This window comes from Myotis brandtii, unplaced genomic scaffold (genome assembly GCF_000412655.1).
Source record: "Myotis brandtii unplaced genomic scaffold, ASM41265v1 scaffold902, whole genome shotgun sequence".
Taxonomy (NCBI): Eukaryota; Metazoa; Chordata; class Mammalia; order Chiroptera; family Vespertilionidae; genus Myotis; species Myotis brandtii.
In genome coordinates this window covers 3,313,848-3,339,307 of record NW_005371709.1, presented here as the reverse complement: position 1 = coordinate 3,339,307, position 25,460 = coordinate 3,313,848, and the positions used below count along the sequence as shown (strand labels likewise).

The 25,460-nt window shown below is 45.9% G+C and overlaps 1 protein-coding gene across 1 annotated transcript in view; it reads right to left on the bottom strand.

Annotated features, from left to right (window-relative positions):
* PIK3AP1 (phosphoinositide-3-kinase adaptor protein 1) overlaps positions 1–25,460 on the bottom strand; it is a 100,729-nt gene that overhangs the window by 8,837 nt on the left and 66,432 nt on the right. The window contains exons 9-15 of the mRNA XM_014532630.1: positions 18,500–18,595; positions 16,241–16,435; positions 14,225–14,290; positions 11,891–12,096; positions 10,274–10,346; positions 3,712–3,867; positions 752–822 (exon numbers count right to left, since the gene is read on the bottom strand). Of these exons, the coding sequence (XP_014388116.1) occupies positions 752–822; positions 3,712–3,867; positions 10,274–10,346; positions 11,891–12,096; positions 14,225–14,290; positions 16,241–16,435; positions 18,500–18,595 (863 nt within the window). The remainder of the gene's footprint in view (positions 1–751; positions 823–3,711; positions 3,868–10,273; positions 10,347–11,890; positions 12,097–14,224; positions 14,291–16,240; positions 16,436–18,499; positions 18,596–25,460) is intronic.

Sequence of the window (25,460 nt, the reverse complement as noted above, 5' to 3'; positions counted from 1 at the left end):
AGTCAGAACCATAAGCCAAATTGGGCCTCGGCCTAAGTCACCCAGCTACTCCCTGCTAGGAGGTCTTGTGGCTCTCAACGGACTAGTTGCCACTCTACCTGTGGAGGCAGAAAAGGCCAGGGAGCTTTGAGAAAAGAGAGCAGATATGCACAGAGAAGTAGAGACGATAGAGCTTGTGGCCCTAGAAACACAGACTGGTGGCATTGGCTCTAGCATCTCGCCACTCCTGATCTAGGCCCCAAACTGTGATCAGTGTCCCTGATTCCCTGAGACTCATCTAGCTCCTTCTCATATGCCCCTTTGGCTTAACTAGCCTGAGTGGATTTCTTCCCTCCCTCCCTTGTTCCTTCCCTTCCTTCTTTCCTTTCTTCCTTCTTTCTTCTTTTTATTGAGATGAAATTCTAAACGTAAATTAAATCATTATAAAGCCAGCAGCTCACAGTGGCATTTAGTATATTCACAATATTATCCAACCACTAACTACCTCTATCTAGTCCCAAATCATTTTCATCACCCCCAAAGGAAACACTGTACCCTTTGAGCTGGTTCTGCTTATTTCCCCCTCCTCCCAGCCCCTGGCAACCACCAATTTGCATTCTGTCTCCATGGACCTATCTATTCAAGACAGTTCATATAAATGGAATCCCATGATATGTGATCCTTTGTATCTGGCTTCTTTCACCTGGATTTCTATTTCTTGCAATAAAATGACCCTAGGACAAGACAGATGGGGGTCTCGGCTCTCACTCACCTCATTGTCCCCCTCCATCCCGCTGCTCACACTGAGGAGGCTCCGAGTGCTGGATCGGTTACTCGTGCTGCCTGAAGGGTACAAACAAAATCAGCAGGACCTTAGATTCTCTCAGGCTAAAATACAATGCACAACTCTAGCACTTACTTTTGTTTACCGACAGCAACAATACACAAGCTGTGAATATATGTGTCTTCAAATGTTGCCGTCTTATACCATTTTACTAGAGGTCAGTTTTTCTTTCAGTATAAAACAAAATGGTTCACCTTTTTATTACAAATTTTGCTTTACAGCTACCATTTACAGAGGGCTTCCCACACATTATCCTATACAGTGGTTCTCAACCTTCCTAATGCCACGACCCTTTAATACAGTTCCTCATGTTGTGGTGACCCCCAACCATAAAATTATTTTTGTTGCTACTTCATAACTGTAGTTTTGCTACTGTTATGAATTGTAATGTAAATATCTGATATGCAGGATGTATTTTCATTATTTTCGACCCACAGGTTGAGAACCGCTGCTATATAATAAAAGGCTAATATGCAAATCAACCAAACAGTGGAATGACTGGTCGCTATGATGCGCACTGACCACCAGGGGGCAGATGCTCAATGCAGGAGCTGCCCCCTGGTGGTCAGTGGGCTCCCACAGGGGGAGCGCTGCTCAGCCAGAAGCCCGGCTCACGGCTGGCTAGTGCAGCAGCGGTGGCAGGAGCCTCTCCCGCCTGCACAGCAGCGCTAAGAATGTCCAACTGACGGCTTAGTTGATGTCCCAAGCCGTCAGTTGGACATCCCCCAAGGGCCCTGGACAGCAAGAGGGCCAGGCTAAGGGACCCCCAAGTGCACAAATTTCGTGCACTGGGCCTCTAGTGTGCTATAAAAACATGATTGCTTAACCCCTCTGAAAATGCTATGTGGTACTAGTGCTCTGATTTGACAGATAGGGAAGTGGAGATGCTCTACTTCTCACTTGTTTGGGCCACTTCTGAAAGCTGCAAACAAATTTTGTTGAAGTTTTCTACTTAAATTATGTCAAACATGTGCATGCATCACATTGTACAATCCAGAGGGAATGTGGGCAAGCAAGTCATCAGCCTGCAGAGGGTGAGGGCCTCAGCCTCCCTCATAAATGAATGATCCTTTCAAGCCACTGTGTTTGGGGTGGTGTATTACATAGCAATAGGTAACTGAAACTGTGTAATAGGGACCAGATGCAGTCTATAGCCACAGGGTAGGGTAAAATCCATCAGTGTCATTTACTAATATTTTCTAGCCAGATGAGCTAGCCATCCCTAGGTTATAAATGGTAAGAAGCACCGTTTATGTTTTCCATTCTGTTCCTACCCCAAACTAACTCAGAACACATGCATAAAGTCTTTAAAATTAATCTGTACCTGAACCGAGGACTTTGCCTTTGTCTTGTTAAATTTCCCCTCTCCCTACCCTACAATGACTGCCCTCACTTTGAGAAGGTTTATACCACTTCTGTCCTCCAAAACATCTGAGAGATGAGCCGCATGCCCCTTGCTTCCTCCATCACCTGTGACCACTGGAAAAATCTCTCTCATTTCTGAACTTGTCAGAATTCTCTAAATTGCCTTAAGGGAATTTTAGATACACATTATCACCCTCCATAATGTAAGGGGAAGTTCTCTCTGTCCAGTCTAGATTCCCATGTGGTCATGTGATATGCTTTGGATCTGTTTTGACAGGTAACAGTGGCAGGAATGTTAACCTGAGAGGAGCTGGATTCCACTCTCATTTTGCCACTCACTGGCTGTGTGACCTTGGGCAAAACTCTTTCCTTTTCTGGGTTACAAATACTCTATCTATATAGTAAGGAGCGAGACTAGTTCAGAGGTTCTTGACCTAAAAGTGAGCAAGAGTGTGTGTGTGTGCGCGCTCGTGCACAAGCATATGCATTTTTCATAAAGTGCATCGGGAGCAGGTATCAGATCCACCAAGGGGTTTGTGATGCAGAAAAGATCAAGAACCCTTGGGTTCGATGACCTCCCAGTTCCTGATTAAATAATCACTATTGCCATCATTCCCAACAGAAACTAAGGCACAGAGAAGTGAGGCAGCACGCCCCCATTATACCTCTATTGCCTGACATTCCTATTCCAACATCCAATGCCAATGCCTGACATTTAAGGAGACATGAGTCCTGAAAGTCAGCTTCTCTCTGGCTCTTTCACAGCATTCCTAGCTGTTTTGATAACACTAAAATGTATGAAAGAAAGGAAACTCCATCTACTGGGGTGGTGAAGTCAGCTAACCCCGCCTTGGATGCAGAAACAAGTCCCCAGCTCCTGCCTGCACATCAGCGCCTATTGTCTGCTGCAATCAGGCTCCTATTCAAGCTTTCGAGCCAAAAGGAAGACATTTCCTAATTAAATCCTCACCCATATTGTTGGAATTCTCAAATTTGAGCCCATTGTTTTCTAATGTTTTTGACTTTGTGCCCTTTCCCTCTCCTTAACACCGCTGAGGAAGCAAAAAGAATAATGGTTAAAGTCTTGGCCCTGGACCAGTCTACCTGAGTTCAAATCCCGGCTCTACCACTTACCAGCTGTTTACCGGAGGGCAGGGCACCATGCAGTCATTATGATAATTAAATTAAAGAAGCTATGGAAGAGACTTGGCATGTAGTGAGTGCTCAATGTTAACTAGTATTATACTAGATTCTCCTATTCATAAAAGGGATAGGGTAGCAATTATGCAATCTGGCTTTAGGGAGTATTTGTGTAATGGATCTTTGGTCCCTGAAAAAAGGTGAAACTCACAGGTTAAATGCCCCTCATTTCTTACACCTTCCAAACCCAAAGCAGGTTCCTATTGAGATGTGCGGGGTTCATCACAGAGCCTGTGTCCAAGGCCCAAAGGCACCAGCCAGCTGGAGTCAGCTGTGAAAGCACCTTCTCCCCACCCCACCCGCGCCAGGCTCAGCCTGCTCACTCGCTGTGCTGGAGGTGCTGTCTGTCTTCCAGTCTCCCCGTCTTAGCTCCGTCCGTGGGGGGAAGACGCTTTTCCTGGGGCCACTCTCGTAGACTCCAATCTCCACTTTGCTGGGCAGCAGCTGTGAATGCCTAATTGGGACGGTGATCTCCAAGGCTGGAATGAGAGGAAAAGGGGATAAGCTTCAAGGCACTAGACTGCCATTTACCAAACTGCTCGGCTGTTTCCTCTCCATCTGCCTCCCTCACCGGAACCTGGACGGTGTCTGGAGGAGAGCGGAGAGGAGGGGAGGGAAGAGGAGAGAGAAAAGAGGAGAGGAAGAGGAGGGAGAACAGATGGGGCTCTGCCCAATTCAGCACCGAAACTCCACAGAGTCCTGTGTGACCATTGTTGGGGAGCAAAAGAGAGAGGTGGAGGATGTGAGAAAGAGCAGGGAAATGCTTCCTTCCGGGGTAGTGGAAAGAACATTTGATTAGGGAAAGGTCTGGGGCTCCAGCTGTGGAACGGGAGTCATTCAGTTGACCTCTCCGAATTCGTTCCCTTTTTGAGGAGGGGGTGTGAACATCATTGATCCTAATAATAGGTTATCCTGTGCATTAGGTAGAATTCTCTTTTTTGCCCCATTAATTTCAAAGAGGAAGGGAGAGGGAGAGAAAGAGAGAGAAACATCAATGATGAGAGAGAATCATCGATCAGCTGCCTCCCGCAGGCCCCACACTGGGGATCGAGCCTGCAACCTAGACATGTGCCCCAACCTGGAATCAAACCATGACCTCCTGATTCATAGGTTGATGCCCAACCACTGAGCCACACCAGCCAGGCAACATTACATAGAATTCTAAGAGCAGCCATATTTTTAGCTCCTTGAAACCTCCCAACACCATGAAATAAATGCTATTGTCATCATTCCCAACAGAAACTAAGGCACAGAGAAGTGAGGCAGCACACCCCCAGTATACAGCTGGCAAGTGGGACAGCTGGGCTTCGAAGCAGGCTCCAAAGTTCAGGCTCTTCAGCACCACTCACACTGCCTCTCAATCCCTTAATAAATGATGGATGATGGGTGGGTGGCTCACAACTGACAACAGAGAGTTGTGAAAGGAGGCCCAATGGCCTGAGAAAGATTTCGTACTTGGAAGACTGATGGATGGTTTTAGACCCCACAGATTCAGAAAGATAGATTATTTCTTTGCTCTGCAAAGCATTGACCTGATCTCTCTCTCTCTCTCTCTCTCTCTCTCTCTCTCTCTCTCGTTTTTTAAATCCTCACTCAAGGATATGTTTTCCATTACTTTTCATAGAGAGTGGAAAAGAGGTAGAGAGGGGGAGAAAGAAAAAAAAACATTTATGTGAGAGACACACTGATTGGCTACCTCCTTCAAGCTTCCAAACCGGGGCTAGGGATCAAACCTGCAAACCAGGTATGCGCCTTTTGACAGGGAATCAAACCTGAGACCCTTCCATAAGTAGGCTACAACTCTAACCACTGAGAAATACCAGCCAGGGCTGACCTGATCTTTTTATTGGCTTAGCCCTGCCCAGTGGTTGGTCTTTCTCACTAGATTTCCACCCCTGGGTTCTATGCCCAGAAAACAACTCCTGCTGTATGAGCAGAACAAAACATCTCTAGGCGGCACACTAGCTTCCTCCCCAGGGAAGTGTAAAAGCCAGGTGAGCTCCCCTAGCTGCCATGAGGCAGGACCTCTGGGGAGAGGTACAAGCTCAGGTGTACATGCCACCTTATCTTCCAGGTACCACTTCCTCCTCCACCCCACTCTTCTATGAGATAGGCATAGCAGGAAGTTCAGGGAGTCCAAGGGTAGGTGGCTCTGTTTGCCAAAGCCAGAAGTCTGCCAATAAGGGCACACGGATAAGCTAGACCAGTATGAAAGAGCTGGTGTGAAGACAGGATAGACCAAGTGTATGAAAAACATCCTGCACAGAGAATATGAAAAAGGTGCATTGTTGGCCCTGGCTGGGTGGCTCAGTTGGTTGGAGTGTTGGCCTGTACACCAAAAGGCTGCAGGCTCCATTCCTGGTCAGAGCACATACCTAGGTTGCAGGTTCGATCCCCAGTGGGAGCATGTACAGGAGGCAATTGATCGATGTTTCTATCTATCTATCTCCCTTTCATACTCTCTAAAAATCAATAAAATCATATCCTCAGGTGAGAATTAAAAAAAAAAAAGGTTCATTGTTGGTTTGTGAAGGCACAAGCTCTCCTCATTCTAGAGACTCCAGTTCCAAGTGCAGTGCATGGTCTTAGTATTAAACCAGCTTTCCAGGTCTCTGTGTAGCACACATCTTTTTCACCTCCTCGGGCTCTCTTGGTTACAACTGAATAGTGGGAGCACCCACCCACGCTTGGAACTACATGGGCAGAGACTAGCAGGGTGTACCTGCATATGGGTGTGAGCCTATGGGTTTTTAGAGTCCAAATAACTGTCTTACTTTTCTGTCTCTCTCAGCTTTGACCTAGCATGTTTTGTTGTTGTTGTTTATATATTTTTTATTGATTTCAGAGAGGAAGGGAGGGGGAGAGAATCATTGATCAGCTGCCTCTTGCACTCCCCCTATTGGATGGAGCCAGCAAGCTGGGCGTGTGCCCCAAGGAGGAATTGAACTGGACTTCCTGGTTCACAGGTGGACACTCGACCACTGACCCATACTGGTTGGTTCCTGGAATTTTTTTTTTAAACAACAATCTTTTAAAGGGAGGTTCCTGTTTGTTTCACTCACTTCAATGAGAAAATAGTCTACTCTCAACCAATTCTAGGAGGAAGAAAAGTAGAATACATAGGGGGGAAAAGGGGGAGTCAAAAGTTAAAAAAAATCAAGTAGAGCCAGTCTAAATGTCTACAAAATCCTGACAGTCTTTGAACAAAGGAACAATGCCAGGAATACTAGTTATCATTACTAGATTGTGTAAGACTTTCCCCAAAGTGCGTTCACATGTGTTATTATACCTCCTTTGAAAGTCATCACTTCTCCATTAAGTAAATAAGTCAGGTGTAACCATGAATGAGGAAACTGAGGCACAGAGTGGTTCAAGGTATTGTCCTGGATTATAAAATGATTCAGTGACCAAGTGGGGATCAGAAATCAGGTTTCCTGGGACCCAGCCTGCTGATCTTGGTCCTGCCCCGGACTGGCCACAGACACACCCAGAACACAAATATTGATTGTCTTCTCTGTGAGGCCGGGGTGTTCAACAAGTCAGGAGCCACGCCAGCCCTCCTCTGCTTTCCTACACCATCACACCGCCCTGCACCATCACAATAAGAGCAAAATAGCTCCCTGGGGCTGAAGAAAGACTGGAAAGTTATTATGAACAGATCCTTACTTTTTAGTTATCCATGGTGTGCTAACCCAAATTAAAGAAAAAGGATCATTGTTTTTCTTTTCTAAGGCAAATGAAGTTTCTCAATGAAGAGAGGCAGTCTTTCTGTCTAGAGTGGGCTCCATTTCTGGGAAATGTCCTTTAATCAGAAATGCCACCATCAACCCTCATTTTCCTATAGATCAATGTTATTCTGTGCCAATGGTTTTCAGTTTTTGTGAAGCAGAATTCTTTCCTCTAGTGAAAACAGAAGCTCGGTGTAGAAAACAAATATTTTAAAGGAGCTGTGATGGTTGAAGCAGAGTAAGTGGCCTCAAACTCTGTTCCGATCCTAATCTCCTCCCCTTTTTTTTCCCAACCCCCGCCCCCCATCCCCACAAGCATACACACAGTGTGAAAATCCCCGGAATAGGCAATTACAAGTTAGTATGTTACTAAACATATATATATGTAATCGAGTTTTATGGAGATAACTGATAGATCATATTTACTCAACCACAAATAATGCCTTCTCTTTGGCAGGTGCTCTGAAGCCCTTGGGCCACACCGTCCAGTGCAGGGTCCAACTCCCAACTGCTGTGGCTTCCTCTGGTAGCCAGATTGCAAGGGTCCCCCACCCCCACCCCCAGCAGGCCTCAACCGAAGATGTGGGAGCCGTTGTCTAAATACCCTGGCTCTCTTACTCCTCGTGCATCCCCACATGCATCACCAAATTGCAGCTTTCTTGATGCTGCCTAGATTTAAAAGCTTGAATGCTTCACTTAATCAAGGCTTCTTTTGTTGAGTTTATGCGTTCTAGTTTTAAAAAACACCTCTGCCCTGGCCGGTTTGGCTCAGTGGATAGAGCGTCAGCCATCAGACTGAAGGGTCCTGGGTTTGATTCCGGTCAAGGGAACACACCTCGGTTGCAGGCTCCATCCCAACCCTGGTTTGGGGCATGTGCAGGAGGCAACCAATTGATGTGTCACATCGATGTTTCTCTCTCTCTCTGTCTCTCCCCCTCCCTTCCAGTCTCTCTAAAAAAAAAATCAATGGAAAAATAACCTTGGGTAAGGATTACCAAAAAATAAAAATAAAAAGCACCTCAGTCCCTTTACTACCCAGAGCCCTACTGTCCAATCCAAGGATGACTTGCAGATCTTGAACCAGATTTTCTGCCTTTTCTCCTTTCTCCTCCTCTCATCAGCAGGGCAGACAAGTGTGGACTTAACTAGTGGCAGCATACATTTAAAATCCAGTCGCTCAAGCAGACATCAAGAGGTCATCAGGATGATCTCTCTGACCTTCTGCCATGGGTGTAACCTCTTTACATCCTTCTTCTCCCAAATATTAAAAATCATTAATACTCACTAGGCTAGTATTATATGCAAAACACTGTGCTAGGCTCTAGCCGGGAAAACCAGACTTACACAAATAAAAGTCTAACTCGTGAGCTACTGGATAGCGAAGATTGTGTCTTATGGGTCTCTGTCTTTGTCAGGGTGCCCGGTGCTCAACAAGTATTTGTGGAATGAATGAATGATGTCACCAAACATTTTACTGAAACCAACCATACCAACAAAGATGTCTTGAGCCCCATCAATGTACTTGCTATGTGTATTGGATTCAGTCAAGACAAAATTCTTACCCTTACAGAGCTTACAACAAATAAGGGGGTGGTGTGTGGGGGGAATAACCATGAGAACAGGAACACAGGATCATCCAGTCTGCGATGTGTAAAAAGAGAGGGTAAGCAGTGGCATAGGAAGTGAGTGTTGGAAGTGCTCTGGAGAGAATGGCAGAGAGGGCTTCTCTGAGAAGGAGAATTTACAGCCAAGCACTGAAGGATGAAAAGAGCCAGCCAGTGAAGATGTGGGAGAAAAGTAGAGAGAGGACAGCATTGGGGACAATGCTCTTGGCTTGATAGAGCAACAAAAAGGAGTCCATTTCTACTGGAGAGCACAGAGTGGAGGATGAGCCAGGGGGCAGTTATGCAGGACCTTGGAGGCCAGAGTATCATTTTCCTCTGTCTGGAACAAAAGTCCCTGGAGGGTTTTGAGCAAGGGAATGGCACAATCTGATTGTGTTTTTTGTTTGTTTGTTTGTTTGTTTTACAAAGTCTTGGCTGCAGTTTGTAGGATTAACTGTAGAAGAATAAGAATAGACATGGGGAGACAATGGTAGAGGCTCCTGCATTAACCCAAGAAAAGGTGATGGCAGTTTGGTTGCAGCTGCAGCGTGGGAGATGGTCGGAAATGAGCAGATTTAAATTGCATTTTGGAATTGATGGTTTGAGTGAAGTATCAGCACTCAGAGGCAGCAAAAAGAAGCATCAGATGAATGGGAAAATAGCAGTTCTATAGATGCTCTAATGAGGAAGGAATACAATGGCCTGGAGTGGTCCAGGAAGGCTTCACCGTGAAGGGCTGCCAGACTGGGTCTTACAGTCCAGTAATTTCATACAGATGACAAGGGAGAGGCATGAGCAGGAAGTGCAGGAAGATGTCTGTTTGAAGACTGGGGTGTTACCAGCCTGACCAGGTTTAGGGGAAGTCGGGCTGTTGATTGCAGCTGGAGAAAGACTTAACTCTTTATGTAATGAGGCTCCATTCAAGATCTGAGAGCCCCTGGAACCTTTTTTTTTTTTTTTTTTTTGCCAGCTCCTCTCAGTGTAAGGCTGGCTAGAATAAACCATAGAGACCCACCTGCCACAGGTTCTCAGTGGGAATATGCAGTGTGGTGCAGGTTGGTGGTGCCACATGGAGGATGAGTCAAGGGGAGCAGAGGGACCTGGTCCTCAGTGTGCACAACTGGGATTCATGGCCCGGACACATGGCAGGAGCCCTGCTAGGCTTGGAGCCCTGCTCGGCTTCTGAAGCAGTGTGTGGTGTGGACACCGATGACACAATCTCCTGCTTGAATCAAAACAGGTACTATGCAAACGGGATTTTTCTCCTTTCTCTACACAAAAACCATATGTTCCTGGATGCCCAGGGGAGAGTTGGTGCCCGGAGAGAAACCATCCTCTTTGAGTGGGAGGGTAGAGGGATGCAGAGTTCAAGCCATCCATTCATTCACTTGCTGATTGGCATGTCTTATGTCCTAGGTACTAGACATAGAGAATTAACAAGACGAAGCCATTGCCCAAAAGGACCGCACAGTCTAGCGGGGGACCCAGATATGTAAACAGGGTGACAGGTGCTGGGCAAGCAGCAAAGTCCCTCACCCCAGCAAGCCACATACCTGTCTGCTTTCCTGTTTTTTGCTTCTCTCTCTGTCTTCGGGTGATGCTATCTCTTAGCCGTTTAAGATTTTCCTGGGGAAAAATTAATTTGTTTTTAGAGTATGAATCAGAGTTATATGCCCTCTAGACATTAGAGTTTCTTTTTTTAAAAATATATTTTATTGATTTTTTTACAGAGAGGAAGGGAGAGGGATAGAGAGTTAGAAACATCGATGAGAGAGAAACATCGATCAGCTGCCTCCTGCACGCCCCCCACTGGGGATGTGCCCGCAACCAAGGCACATGCCCTTGACCGGAATTGAACCTGGGACCCTTCAGTCAGCAGGCCGACGCTCTATCCACTGAGCCAAACCGGTTAGGGCGACATTAGAGTTTCTTTCTGATTTTAGGCTGTTTGTAAGATATATCACATTGCAATAATATCTCCAACATGCAAATGAGGCTGAGTGCATTTGCAATCTGCCCTCAGAGAAATCCAAGTACTCTTAGAAGTTGTGCCTGAAGAGAAGAGAGAGACACCTTGTCCACAATAAAGTGTTTCCCAGCTCCCTCCCAGCTCTTTCCCAGCCTTGTAACTCACTGCTATCCTCCTTGTGTGCCCCTTAGCCAAGCCAGTCTGTTACCTGCTCATAAACACTCCATGCACATTCCTGCCTCAGAAATTGTGTTTTGATTCCCCTGACCTTGAAGGACATCGATTGCTTTCCATAATTCTGTTGCAGGCCTGGGTCAAGGCTCCCCTTCTCCCTAAAGCTTCCCTACTCTGCTCCGGTCTTTCGTGACTGCCCATGCCATCTGGCACTGGGCTATGCTGCGTGTGTGTTTTCTTCAGAAACACTGTGAACTCTTAAAGGGCAAGACCAGGTCATGCATCTTTCTGTAATTCTGCAGTCAGGTCTATTGTAGTCATTCAATAAATGTTGAATGAGGGTGGAAATTTGTTGCTATTTTAGTCAATAAACAACAACCACTGGAAGTGAAGAGTCTGCGCATTCTAGGGAAATGTCCCCCGGACTAACATCCAGGCATGCAGAAGGTTCCCATGCGAGAGGCCAGACTGCAAGGTGGGTTGGGCTGTGACTGTGACTGAGAGACTAAGGTGGGTCCACGGAGCAGTAGGGAAGCACCTCCAGGTGTGTGTGTGTGTGTGTGTGTGTGTGTGTGTTAACTTGGGTAGTTTTATATCTATGACTTATTTTATCGTATTTCTTGGGAGCTTTCCAAGAGCTCTTTGAGTTGTAAACTGTGATAGTTCTGTGGGAGTCTTGCCACTAGGAGTAGAGACAGAGACTCTGAAAAGAAAAAGCTGGAAAGCAAAAGCATAGGGCCCCATGTGGAGGGAAGCCACAGCCACAAATTTGGGGTTTACAGTTGAGTCTTTGTTCCTGATCTCTAGCCTTGCGACAACCAGAAAAGCCATCCAGCTCTCAGCCAGGGAACAGGGGTGGTTACAGGTGACAGATCCACACATGCACTGATTCACAATGACACTCAAAAAACGTTCACCGGCCCTGCCGCAGGGGCTCAGTTGCAGCCACACAAAAGACAGCTGTGGACCCGGCCCTCCACTCCTGTCTAGGAGAAACATGAAACCAATTCCTCCCGGAGCCAGCTACCTGCTGGAAGCGAAAGGATTCCGACCGCTTCTTCTGGTTGAGCTGCCACTCTTTGAAGTGGAGCACGGCTTCGTCCACGTTGACGATGCCCAGCTTCACCTGCTCCTGGAGGGTGATGAGCTGCCGCTGGCCTGGCGTTTTCATCCCAGCAAAAGGATCATATATACTTGACGGGGGCCTGTCTCTCCACGGTCTGACGGGAGGCTCTGGAAAGGAAGGCAAAACTCCGCTTGACAGCTCCCCCGCTGGGGCGTCATGGATGAGTGGGGCTAACAAGACTGGCCCTGGGCTCAAGAGGACGTGTCTCACAAGAACAATTGCACGTGAAACCAAGAAGGGGCGCAGATGATATGGAATCAGAGAGAGGGAAGCAGCTAATAACGTCAAGGCCTATTACACGAAAGTAGAAAAGGCCACAACATTTTAGGGAGGTCGGAAATCTGCTGATGAGTAAGTAAAATCCCTCAAGCCTGAATAACTGAGAGGCCTTTAGACCAGCATCTCTCAACCTAGGCACTAGGGACATTCTGGACTAATTCTTTGTCGCTGGGAGACTGTCTTGTGCACTGCAGGATGTTTAGCATCGTCCCTGGCCTCTATCCACTAGATGCCAATAACACCCCCTTCCTCAGCTGTGACAACCAAAAATGTCCCAGACATTACCAACTGTCCTGGGTGGGTGGGGGAGGAAAAAGCACCCCCAGTTGAGAACCACTGCTTTAGACTAGAATCCACTCCCAGAAGGGAACTTACAGGGAAGTCTAGCCAGGATGCTTCTCCCACACTCCCAGCTCTCCCCATCCTCCCTGCCTCTGAGCAGCATGGAGCACAAGGATGGTGGACCTATGGGCATCAAATGCCCGAGGAGACTGGCATGCCAATGGAATCATGACCCAGGGCCAACGTCACCAGGTGTAAATTAGGTGCTGGGTCCCAGCGGGCTCTCCTTGGGTTGTGCCAACCTCTCCTCCACATTACAAATTCATAGCTCTCTGCTTTGGAGATTCGAGGGAAATAGGAAGTGAACCCCTCTCTCTCCCCGAGGCTGTGACTCCACTACATTCTGTGGGGACTGAGCTACTTGCAGAGGTGATGGGGCCCCTGGAACATGGGAAGACAACTTGACATTTGACTGCTTGGTTGATGTGGAGCTATCCTCGATTCTACATTCTCTAGCAGGACCCGATTTGGGCACTGTGATTCAGGGAGATGGCAAGAAGGAAAAAAGAGAGGTGGCTTCCCCAGGGGGTATTCAAAAAAGCCTCAGGGGAGTTTATCTATCAGTCTTCCCAACTATTCGCTCATCTGCCTGCACACACTCACATGCCTTTCTCCCGGGTTCGCCCTCCTGAAGTGTATTGCAAGATAAAATGTGGGGAGAAAACAAAATGTACAAGCCAACCAATTCCAGTCTACAACCTCAGGGATGCCTTCCAATGCTTAGAGGGTGCTGTCGCTCCTTTTCTAAAGAATCATCAATGGGATAACATGGAACGCCTCTGTTTAGCACAAGGAAATTGATCAAAAAGAAAAGAGCACCTATCTCCTCAAGCTTCCTTTAAAAAGTCTTTAAAAAAAAAGAAAGAGGGCAAGCAAATGTCTCTTAAATAAGCCAGAGAAAGAAAACTATCACATGATCTCACATGTATGTTAAATCTTATGAACAAAATGAACTGATGAACAAAACAAATCCAGAGACATGGAAGCATGGAACAGACTGACGAATCTCAGAAGGAAGAGGGTGCAGCATGTGGGATATGGGAAGAGATTAACCAAGGAGCTTATATGCATGAATGCATAACCCATGGACACAGAAAATAGTGCGGTAGGCTGGAGGGGGGGGAGGGAGGAGGGTGTGGTCAGGTGGAAGGGGGGGCAAAGGGGGACATCTGTAATACTTTCAACAATAAAGATAAATTTTTAAAAGTAGTTGCATTGACATATAGTTTAGCTAGGATAGATGGGTAAGTAACATGGTGGGACCGTATCATCGGGTCAAGACTGAGTGCTGGGCCACCCACTTTCAACCTGTTGAGATTGAACTCAATGTTCAGATTATACTTTTGTCTGCTGTTACAGACACTTTCTAGAGTGTTACTATTCCTGGTGTGATCAATTCCTACAATATTTGTGGACACCCCAATCTCTTCTCCCCTCCCTTTCCCATCAGTACGGGATTCTCAGGCAGCTCCACCCCAGGCATCTCCAGGCCCTCCCTATTTATCAATGCCAACTAAGGATTTGCCGTGACACCAGGGAATCACTGAAACGTTAACACTTCTACCCCCTGGAAGTTCAGGTCAGACAGAAGGGAGCTGAGGACAACTGGCTTACCTTTCCTGATGCTCTCTGAGGAAACATAGAAATTCCCAGGCCGTTCTTGACTTTTTTCTGCAAAAACTGTGAGATAAACAGTATTCTAGGTAAAAGCCAAATCAGATCTCTTTCTTAAAGGGCTTTAAAATGTCTTACACATTTACAAAAATTACCAAGACCTTGTTCAAAATTAATAATCCCAATGCCCTCACACCTTGGACTACTGTATGCATATTATTACATATTTACATATTATTATTATGTAAATCAAAACTCTCAGAGGAGCAACTAATGAGCAGAAGTTGCAGCGATTAGGAGCTGAGGACAAACCAAACAGACAACGTCTCAAACCCAGAAAGACAAAGCCAGATCATTACAAAGAAGGGTGATGTAAACGACATGTACTGGATCCCCGAATGCCTGAAGCGAGCCGTGGAACACCTTGAAGCTTGCAAATAAAAGGAAGTGCCACTTAACATGTCAACGAGTGGCATAAGACAGAACTCGGAGCGGTGGAACAGGTGCAATGGGCACAGCTCCAAAGGAATTTAGATGAAGTCACTCATGAGTGGCAGACCCATAAAGGCTAATAGGGAAAACTAAAGTGACAAATGGCCACCTAGTGGTCTGCACAGTGGTTAAGACTCCCTGGGCTCTGCACAAGAGTCCCTGGGTTCAAATTCCGGCTCGTACTTACGAGCCACGTGATCTCACACAGAGGCTCAACTTCTCCTGGCCTCAGTTTTGCTGTCTGTAGAATGAGAATGATAACAGTATCTTCCTTGTTGGGTTGTTGTGGGGATTACATGAGTGAATACATGGACAGTACTTAGACAAGTGCCTGGCACATGTAAGCTCTCAATTGTAACTTTGATTATCATTATTCATATCTAAACCTTGAAATTGATGCTGATAGGACAGTAATACCTAGACATGCTACGTAACACGACTTAAGTTAGTACAGTGCGTTACAGTTTATAAAGTAGTTCCCCATGTATTATTTCATTTGACTCTTACAATAAGGCTATAGAGAGTATTATTATGCATTAATATGATATATTCATCAGTGCATGCATATATTATTATGATACCCATTTTGTAGATGAGGAAGTTAAAGAGAGTGCAATGACTTACCCAATGTCCTATAACGTACAGCTGGTAAATGTAAGGGCTAGGGCATGAACCCAGGTTTTCAGGTTTCCAAACCACTGCCCTTCTTGTCATCTCCTCTCTCCTTTCCTTTGCTTACCCACCGTTTCTTAGCAAGTCCGTTAGTGCTCTTTAGGAATCTCCCATGCCCCTGTTCTAACTGCCTCCCCAAAATGAGCTGTGCCATCCACACCTCATCCTTCACCCATGGACACAGACAATAGTGGGGCATGCCGGGGGAGGAAGGTGTGGTCGGGTGGAAGCAGGGGAAAGGGGGACATCTGTAATACTTTCAACATTCACCCTCTGCCATTTAGGCCTATTTGCATGTCTCTTCATTGGTTCCCTTACAAGCAGACCTGGGACAAGGATCCAAGCACAAGTAGTCTATGTTCAAATCCTGAGTTCAAATCCTGGCTCTGCTATATGGTAATCAACTGACTTCTATGCGCCTCCATTTTCCTCATCTGTAAAATGGGTATGATAATGGTCCATACCTAATAGATTATTGTAAAGATTAAATGACATGCTCTGGATAGAGCACTCTTGGTGTATTTCAATAAATGTTAGCTATTAAGAATTAATAATAATAAGAGTTTCAAGAGATAAAAATTTAGCAGGATTCTTGTCTTGTGGACTCCCAGGAAACTTGTGTACCTCTGTCTTCATACTGTGTATGAATGCTTTCAGGGAGGCCAGAACTGAATCTGATCATTGCCCCTAGTCTAGTTCTGGAATCTGCCCCAAGCTCTGACCTGTCCCTTGGGGGTGGTTGGAGACCCTCAGACCATCTGAGTGATGCTGGTTCAGAAGCTAGAAGATCTAGGGACTTCCTGTTGAGCAGCCCTGAATATGCCCCTAGGCCTCATTCCCTGCCACACTTGCCTTTGGAAATGTATGGTTCATTGTCGGGCACCTGGTGAGCACCAGAAGCACTGGCCTCTGGCCTGGGCACTGGGACGGGGGGCCTGCTGGCCAGGTCCAGGGAAAAGGCCTCATCGTCTTCCACTGTGTGATAAACATCTTCCGGATCATGATGGAACGGCTCCTTCTCCAAAGTGGCGATGCCCACATTATTGCCTAGAAACACAGTAAAAGGTGACTGAAAGCAGTGGTTGAGAACCCCATGCAAAGCAACTGAGAAAACACTGATGCCACCTTCATTTGCCCCCATCAATGCAGCAAAAGGAAGTGAGCTCTAGGCTCTAGCACAGCCGTGGGCAAACTATGGCCCGCGGGCCGGATTCAGCCCATTTGAAATGAATAAAACTAAAAAAAAAAAAAAGACCGTACCCTTTTATGTAATGATGTTTACTTTGAATTTATATTAGTTCACACAAACACTCCATCCATGCTTTTGTTCCGGCCCTCCGGTCCAGTTTAAGAACCCATTGTGGCCCTTGAGTCAAAAAGTTTGCCCACCCCTGCTCTAGCATCTTAATTTTACTGCTGAGACTCGGTTATCCATCCCATTAGAACTAAGGCAAGGGGAGTACAGCCCTAAAGCCCAAGGACACTTGGAACCAACCCCTGGGTCGGGCAGCACTGTGAGGGTGGCTCAGAGGCCTCACCACCAACAGCGCCAGCACCCTCACCTTCAGCATCAAGATGACTATAGCAAACCCCTCCCAGGGACTTCCTCTGGGCCCAGCACTGCTCCAAGTGTATTACCCACATCGTTTCCTTTGATTGTATAACAGCGCTGTGGAGTAACTGTAATCATTATTCTCATTTTGCAGGTAAAGAACCTGGGGCCTTGGGGATTTAAGTAACTTGCTCAGAGTCGCTTAGAGCCAGATTGGGGTCCAGGAAAACTGGTTCTAGAGATTGTGCTCCTAACCAGCAAGCTCTACTGCCTCTCTCGCAACCTTCGCCGCCCCTCTGCTCCCCAGTGACCAAAGGACTTAGGACTGAAGCTTGCCTCCCATCCTCTGGCCCTCAGATTTTCTCTGCCTCCTTCCCGGTAACAGGCTGAAATGCTCTGTGCTCAGACCCGAACACAAGGTCCTCTTGGCTTCGGGAATCTCAGCAGACCTGTATGCCAGCCACACCTCATACATGAGAGCTGTGTGACCTTGAACATGTTATATAACGTGTTCTCTGAGCCTGATTTCCCTCTGAGACCTACTCACAGGAATACTGTGAGGAGAAAATGAGATAATAAAGGGAAAGCACCTCGCTCAGTGTATACTCATAGTAGGGGCTTTCCTCTCCCTTCCTTCTTCTCTCTAGCACCATTCAGCCAACAAATCTGTATGAAATGCCTGATGGAGATGCAGGGATGAATGAAGCTTGGGTCTTCTTCCTACAGGACTTCCCTGTGATTTGCCTACTAATACAACTTTTCTTTGCTCTTTGCTGTCAAAACTATTTTTCCCATCCTGTGTTCTTAGCACTCTGCCTTCTACACCTATTTGATCAATAGACCCCACTATAAATTATAAATGATTGAACAGAGTTAAGGAATTAGTCATATAACTTAACACCTTCCACCTTTGACACCTTCAATAATGATAAGAAAAGAATAACAACAATAATATACCTTTATTACCTGTTCTATTTCTGGCCCTGCTCTGAGGCCTAACGTACAAAAACTCATTTAATTCTCACAGCATTCATCTGACTTTACAACTGGGGAAACTGAGATACCAAGGAGTTGAGTAACTTGCCCAAGTTTTTCCTGCTAACTGAGGAGGAATTGAGGCTGTGTTCTTAGCCACTATGCAATTCAGCCTCAACTTAATAATAGTGGTGCATATTCTCCTTCATCAGAGAGATAGTAAATCAAATCTTATTTTTCTTTGTGTCCCCTAGCCCAACATCCACAATAGTGATTTGCTCATAGTAAGTACTCAATAAATTTTGATTAAATAAAAATAAACAAGTGCATTTTTTTTAAAAAAAAGGTCTTGCTGAAGGCAACTTGTTTATCCAGATGAATTGCTGCAGTGGTGGGAACTTCTGGCCTCCTTGTAACAAGCTGATGGGGGGAGAGCCAGTGGGGTAGAATGCCTTCAATCACCCATATGCCATGTACATGGAAGCCCATTCCTTGAGTGGAGCAACTTTCAGATGTAACCAGGCAATGTCTTACATGTGTTTTTCTTTCTCTCTTTTGCTTTCCTGCTCATAGCTACAATTTACCTTCTAAAAACTTGCGGATCATAGAGTCCTTAGTGTTCCGGGAGAAACTTTCTCCAGCGATTGGGTTAGATGTACTGGCCTGAAGCATTTCGACATCTAGAAGGAAAAGGAGACTAAGAGGTAATAAGTTGTTCTTCCACACAAGCAAGGAGATTTTTCAGATGAGTATAGAAATTTTAACAAATCAAGAGATCTTGAACCAAGAGATTCAAGAATTCATTAATCTATTCATCTACTCATCTATCCATCATACTTATCTATCCACTAGAGCCCCGGTGCACAAATTCGTGCATGGGTGGAGTCACTCGGCCTGGCCAGTGATCAGGGCCAATCATGGCCGTCTTGCCCAGTCCCAATCGGGGTGGTGGCAGCCAGCTGACTGGGGAGAGACCACAGGAGGTTGGCCAGCCGGGAAGGGACCGCGGGAAGGCTCCAGGGCATGTCCGGCCCTCTTACCCAGTCCTGATCAGCCAGATCCCAGTCTGAGCATCTGCCCCCTGGTGGTCAGTGCACATCACAGCAACTGGTCGAGCAGTTGAGTCAACCAATTGGTCGGACATTTAACATATTACACTTTTATTATATAGGATTCATTCATCCATCCATCCATCCATCCAACTACTCAATAAGAACACAGAGTAAATGTGGAGTATAAAGAAGAGCAACATTCACAATCCTCAGGCCCTTTCCTGGACCACAGGGCTCAAAAGGTTAGAATATAGTTTAAAGTTGAAGAGTATACAATCTGGTGAATTTGTATTCTTTGTAAGTGTGATATAAGGTATTGCATAGAATTCCTCATACAAATTCACCAGATTGTCTTTAACTGGTCCCCAAAGATCAAAGTAGTAAGGAAACAGTATATGTGTGTATAATAATGAAATTCAAACCATTTTTTCTGAAAGTATACTATTCAACTTCAATCTACATATTTTGCTTAAGCAAGTAAGTCCTCAGTAATTGTGTAATATGACATAGTGAGTACAACCTCTTGATAATATCAAAACTCTACTTTATTTTCTTTTTAATTTTATTTTATTGCTTAAGGTATTACAAAGAGTATTACATATGTCTCCTTTTTTTTTTTGCCCCTTGACTTTCCCCCAGCCTCTCCTACCCCCCAGTGTCTTGTGTCCATTGGTTATGCTTATATGCATCAAAGCACTACTTTAAACACAAGGCTGAAATTTTACTCCAAAAACACATATTTCAGAGTCATAAAGTACTGTACTGTTGGTTGCACAGGTTTAAGTGGATTTACTGTGGTAACTAAATGGTTTTCACAAAGTTTTCTTCTCCATGGGTTTATGCTTAATAGTGAAAGCCGAAGGTCAATGTGCTTTCTCCTTGTAACGCACCAATTACATGGGTGACCTAAAATCCAAGTTCTTGTTTTGCTTTTGAGATGGTATTATTAGGATTTTGAGGTGGTACTATGTTGCTAGAAGTGGCTTTAACACATACATTCTTTCCAATTGTTGCATAATGTTCCGTTTTTAAATAAACCACAATTGATCTACTCTTTGTTGTACATGATTCCATTTTTTTTCTGTTATAAACAATGCCATGGTCACATATTTTAAAATTAAGCCTATTCTTTCAAATGTGAATGCCTTTTGAGTCTGTGGTTCAGGAAAGGGCCCAAGGGTTGTGAATGAGGCATGGTCTTTGGTATCCTGGAGACCTAGGTTCAGGCCCTGGTTCTGACACTTACTAGCTCTGCATCCTTGGGCAAGCTACTTGCTATCACTGAGCCTCTATATCTCTATCTGTAAAGTGGGGATAAATAACAGTATCTACCTCATAGGAAGACTGTATGTGCCAATTGAGACAATGCTTATAAAATGCTTATCAACAGTGCCAGGCACTAGAAATTAGTGGTAATCATTGTCATTATATTGAGGTAACCTAGACATTGTATTGGTTTCTTGCTGTTTAAACAAATTGCCACAAGCTTAGTGGCTTAAAACAAGAACATAACATATTATCTTACAATTCTGTAGTTTAGAAGTCTGAAATGGCTCTTACTGGGATAATCTCAAGGTTTTTGCGGGACTACATCCCTTTCCAGGAGCTCGAGGGGAGCGTCTGTCTCCTTGACCTTTCCAGCTTCCAGAGGCTGCCTTCCTTCCTTGGCACCAGGCCCTCTTCCTCCAGCTTCAAAGCCAGCAGTGTTGGGCAGAAAGCTTGGCTGAACTAAGTCCTCCTCATGGCGCCATCTCTGATTTCTTCTTCCATTTTTAAGGGCTCTGTCATTACACTGGACCCACCCCGATAATCCAGTACATTCCCTTTATCTTATGGCCAGCTGATAATTCCACCTGCAACTGTAATTCTTTGCGATGTAACCAAGCATATTCACAGACTCAGGGACATTATTCTGCTTACCACAGCTGGGACCAAATTATCAGTACCATCAGCCTGGGAGTAGGACACACTCAATTCAAGCAAGACCATCATGTCCACAGAGGACTCAGCAGCCCTGGCCTGATACAGGCACTGGTCTCTATTGAGTCTCTGGATGTGCACTGCCTTCAGTGAAGTTACCTGAAATTGACCTTATTGCCATTTATATTTTAAATAAAATGGTTCTTTTCATACTGAAATGAATATAAATATCTTTGAATTAGACCAAGAACAGCAAATACATACACTGGCCTCCGTGTCCCTGTTCTATATTTACGGCAAACATTACTGATCCATCATAGCATTGTTCCTGGCCTCAGAATTCTTTTCAACACAGCTCCCCAGCCACTCAATACCAGCTAACTGACACTGGCACTTGAAATTATGTTTAAGACACTATTACCATACCTATCTCAGGCAGTAAGTCCTAGTAGTAGTAGAAACTACCTTTACAATAATAAAGAAAAGAAAAAGTACCTCGCTGAAGGAGTTCATGGGCGATAAGATCCTCTCAAACTCTGAATTTGACAACCCAAGAGTACATACAACCCAGGCACACCGTGAGCAACACACGAGTGACTGAAACAGAAAATTCTGGAGGTGCAAGGACAAAGGACATTTTGTAAAGGAAAGCAGGACAGTAAATCCCTGCATTCCTGGATGCTTGGGGTTTGTACTTTAGATTCCAAGTGCTTAACCTTCATCCCTCGCCAGTTAAAAATAAACTGAAATGTGCCGAAACCTGCTGGTCTAAGGAGAAAGCGTGACGTTCTTTCATTTCAGCGGAGAGGAAAGAGATAAAAACACAAGGAGCCTCCGGGCCCACAGTCTCCTCCGGGAAGAGGCAGCTGCGGAGTTATCCTGTACTTTACTGAGGGAGTCCATCAGAACGAACCCTTTCCCGGGAGGAAAGACGCATGAACAGGTGAGAGGAAGCCTGGCAGGCACTTAATTCGGGAATCAGTCCAGAGGAATAATGAATTTGCAAAGAAGCCCAGGTGATACTCCTCATGGGACACAAATCTAGATTACTTAGCTGCAGTAGAAACTCCATTCAGATTACGTGTTGTTAATTTAATATAAAACCTAATCTGGGTACATAATACAGTAAAATGTCAGATACTGAGAGACTATTCTTCTGGAAAAGCTCTCAACCCCTGAAAGCAGGCCAACGGAGTGTTGTTCCAGTAAGTATTTTTATGGCCAAAAAGAGCCTCAGAGGCAGGAGCAGCGTGACTGCCCCTTTGCAGGTAACCTGAAACCTGACTGGTTTCTAGGTGGAATCGATGCTTTGATTGGGACCATGTCAATGAGAAAGTCCAACCTTCCCATACCCCAGTGGAGATGTAATGGGAAGGAGACAGAAAGACAGAGAGAGAGAGGGAGAGTCACATATATACAGAAAGAAACAAAAAGAGAGATGGGGGAGGGAGAGTTGCAGTAGGAGAGGAACAGAGACAGAAAGACAGAAAGATAGACAGACAGACAGAAACAGGGGCAGAGAGACAGAGAGAGGAGGGCAGTCTGAAATCAGAGCAGCTAAGGAATGGTTGGCAATGAAAAAGAAGGGGCTAAGAGTGAAGGGGTTAGGAGAGGCAACAAGTTAAGTTCTGTGGGTTCTGATGCAGGCAAGGGCTTCAATGCAGTACTCTGGCAAGCACAGAGTCTTTGCCGTGCAGGAAGGAGTGCACGGTGGGGTGCAGTGAGCACCATGACTTGCTAAGTCACCCCACCATTCACCTCATGGCTGCCCTCTCGGGGCACCGTATCCTTTTCCTTCGTGGAACTGTCATGGTTTGTAGCTATATATTGCATTAGGTGGGCCCTTTGTTTAATGTCCAGCTCTCCTGCTGCAAGGGAAGCTCTGGAAGGCAGGGATCATGCGGCTTTTGGACTGACTTCCGTCACCTGGCACGGCGACTTAACACACAAGGGGTTCGGTAAACACTGCTGAATGCATGAATGTGTGCGTGCACACCAACGAGGAGCACACAGATGAATGCATGGAGGTATGTGGGCTTTGTGAAGGAATCTGGGCATCTCCCAAGCTGAGAAAAGAGAAGGGCAACTTGGGCAGCAGGAACAGCACAAGGGAATGTGCAGAGGCATGAAAGACAAGTCCACCTGGAGCGGCTGAGGAGTTGGTTCCACCCTGAGGTGTCCCCCACTCAGGACACCTAGCAGATGTCTCACTACCACCTCCAGGGAAAGGGAATGTCAACAAACTGTTCCACCCCACAAAGTCTAGGATGGCTTCTTATTTCCTGGTGCTCTCAAAGTCAAGAAACAGCTGAGCACCTACTGTGTACAGCACTGTGGATAGCGCATGCTTCCTAGCTGAGGGAGGAGCAGATAACCAGAGAAGCGTGTACAGAAGCACAGCGCACAGTGGTCTGCATGCAGTGCCCAAGGAAAGCACGAGGGAGCACGTTAAATGATGGTGGTGAGGATTTTATCGTGTTAACTTGAAAACATTCAATCCAGTAGCTTTCACTGTGTACCTATGCCCCCAACGCAATTCCCTGTACATTTGGAGGATCAAAAAGCAACAGACATCAGGAAGTGCCCGGAGCCTCCCTTTGCCCTGCTGGGTCAGTTTCAGGCCTGGACAGGACAGGAACAGAATGAGTTCCTTGCTGGTAAGACCTCATGCCTTGCACACAGCCCCATGGCCCCTAAAGCATGTATTGGCTCCAGCAGCCAGTGTCTTCCCGAGATGGGAAGCAGGAGGATGGCAGAGCCCCAGCGGCTGCAGGAAAGAAGACTCCTGAGAGTGCAGACAGGGCAGGCGGCACGTTCCAGAAGCAAATCAGTCACCACAATTTTGCTCACAAAGGCGCCTCCTTCAGCTGGGCTCAGACCTGACATGGCTGGGCTGCAAGGCCCTTCACTGTGCCCCCAGCTTGGAGGGGACCTAGCTTGCAGAGAGGGGCTGTAATCGGAGAGCTCAGGTAAAGAAAAACGGGAGATGGCCTGTTACAAAGACGCCAGTTACCAAGGGGGTTGCTAAGGGCTAAGTCAGCCCTCTGCCACACACAAACTTGAGCTGCAGAACCCGGCGGAGGGAGCAGGGGTGCAAAAGAAAAGTTCAAGACAGGAGTCACCTGAAGCAGAACAGCCTTTCGGATGGATTAGAGTGACTGCTGTGAGTTTAGTTTCTAGGAGGGATATATTACACATTTCACCTTTTGCCCCTTTCCCCCTTTGAAGAAAGACAAGCCTCTGAGATATTTAAGCAAAGCTAAATCCACAAGCATATTACCTTGGAAACAGCTGAACAAGGGCCTCCCAGAAATGGTTCCTGAGGCCTTAGTACCCAGAGCCTCAGGGAACCTTTCCAAACAAAGTGTATTACCTAAGTCAGAGGGCCACCAGGACCACCGTATCATTCTCTGAGGCAAGGACAAGGGCAAAAGATCAGGAGACAGTGAAAACCCCCGAAGGGAGGTGTGTCTTGATTTTCATTTAGTGTTTGCATAAGCTTGACCTTAATGAAGACATTTATTTCTTACATAGTAAGGTGAGGGTGTTGATGGTTTAAATCTGTGGACTCTTGAACAAAAAATTCTCAAGAGAATTGGGAGCAAAGTTGAAGGTTTGATAACATAGAAATGTAATTGCCACCTGGTGGCAGCATATCTAAACTAAAGATCCTGAATGTGAGGGTGTGTGTGTGTATGTGTGCATGCATGCTTTTGTGTGTGTGTGCGTGTGCGTGTGTGTGTGTGTGTGTGTGCACATTCACCCACGCAAATTCAGGGGGAAGGACAGATTGGAGTAGAATCAAAAATCTCAGGGTCAGAACCCAACCTTGCTCCCCAGACCCCCTCCATTCAACCTGTTCAATAGGAAGACTGTATGTGCCAATTGAGACAATGCTTATAAAATGCTTATCAACAGTGCCAGGCACTAGAAATTAGTGGTAATCATTGTCATTACAGTGGGGCCTTGACTTACGAGTTTAATTCGTTCCAAGATGGAGCTCGTAACTCAAATTACTCGTATGTGAGTTTCCCTGACAACCTTCCTACTTAGTGTTTGTTTTAGACTCCCTTTGGAGAAGAGGGCCCCATTACTCTCCCTTTTCCAAAACTCAAGTCAAAAGAGGCAGATTTGTCCCAACACAGTTAAGTGACCTCCGAAGCTGTGGTAAGGAGCTGACCTAAAGCCTGCACTCCATGTTTGTCCTGAGAGCAAGTGAATGAATGAATGAATGAATGAACACTGTATTCCTTAAAATGTTATTTGCAGGGCAGAAGTGATGATGCATGGTCTCTGGCCTCCCAACTGAGCAACACTTGCTCTCCAAATGTTCTTTTGTGAAGGGGTCTCTGTCCCAGATGGGAAAGGACTGTGTCTTGGTCCCCCTTGTCTTTCCAACTCCAGGAGCAGCGAGTAGCTGAAACCCAGTAGATGCTCCAGAGATGCTTACTGGGTACATGGAGATGTATGGATGTGCAAGGGCAGGGGGCACCAGAGGCTACGTGAGCTCATGTCCGGACCGTAGAAAGAGCAAGCAGGAAGTGAAATAAGCCAGTCAGAGAAGGACAAGTAT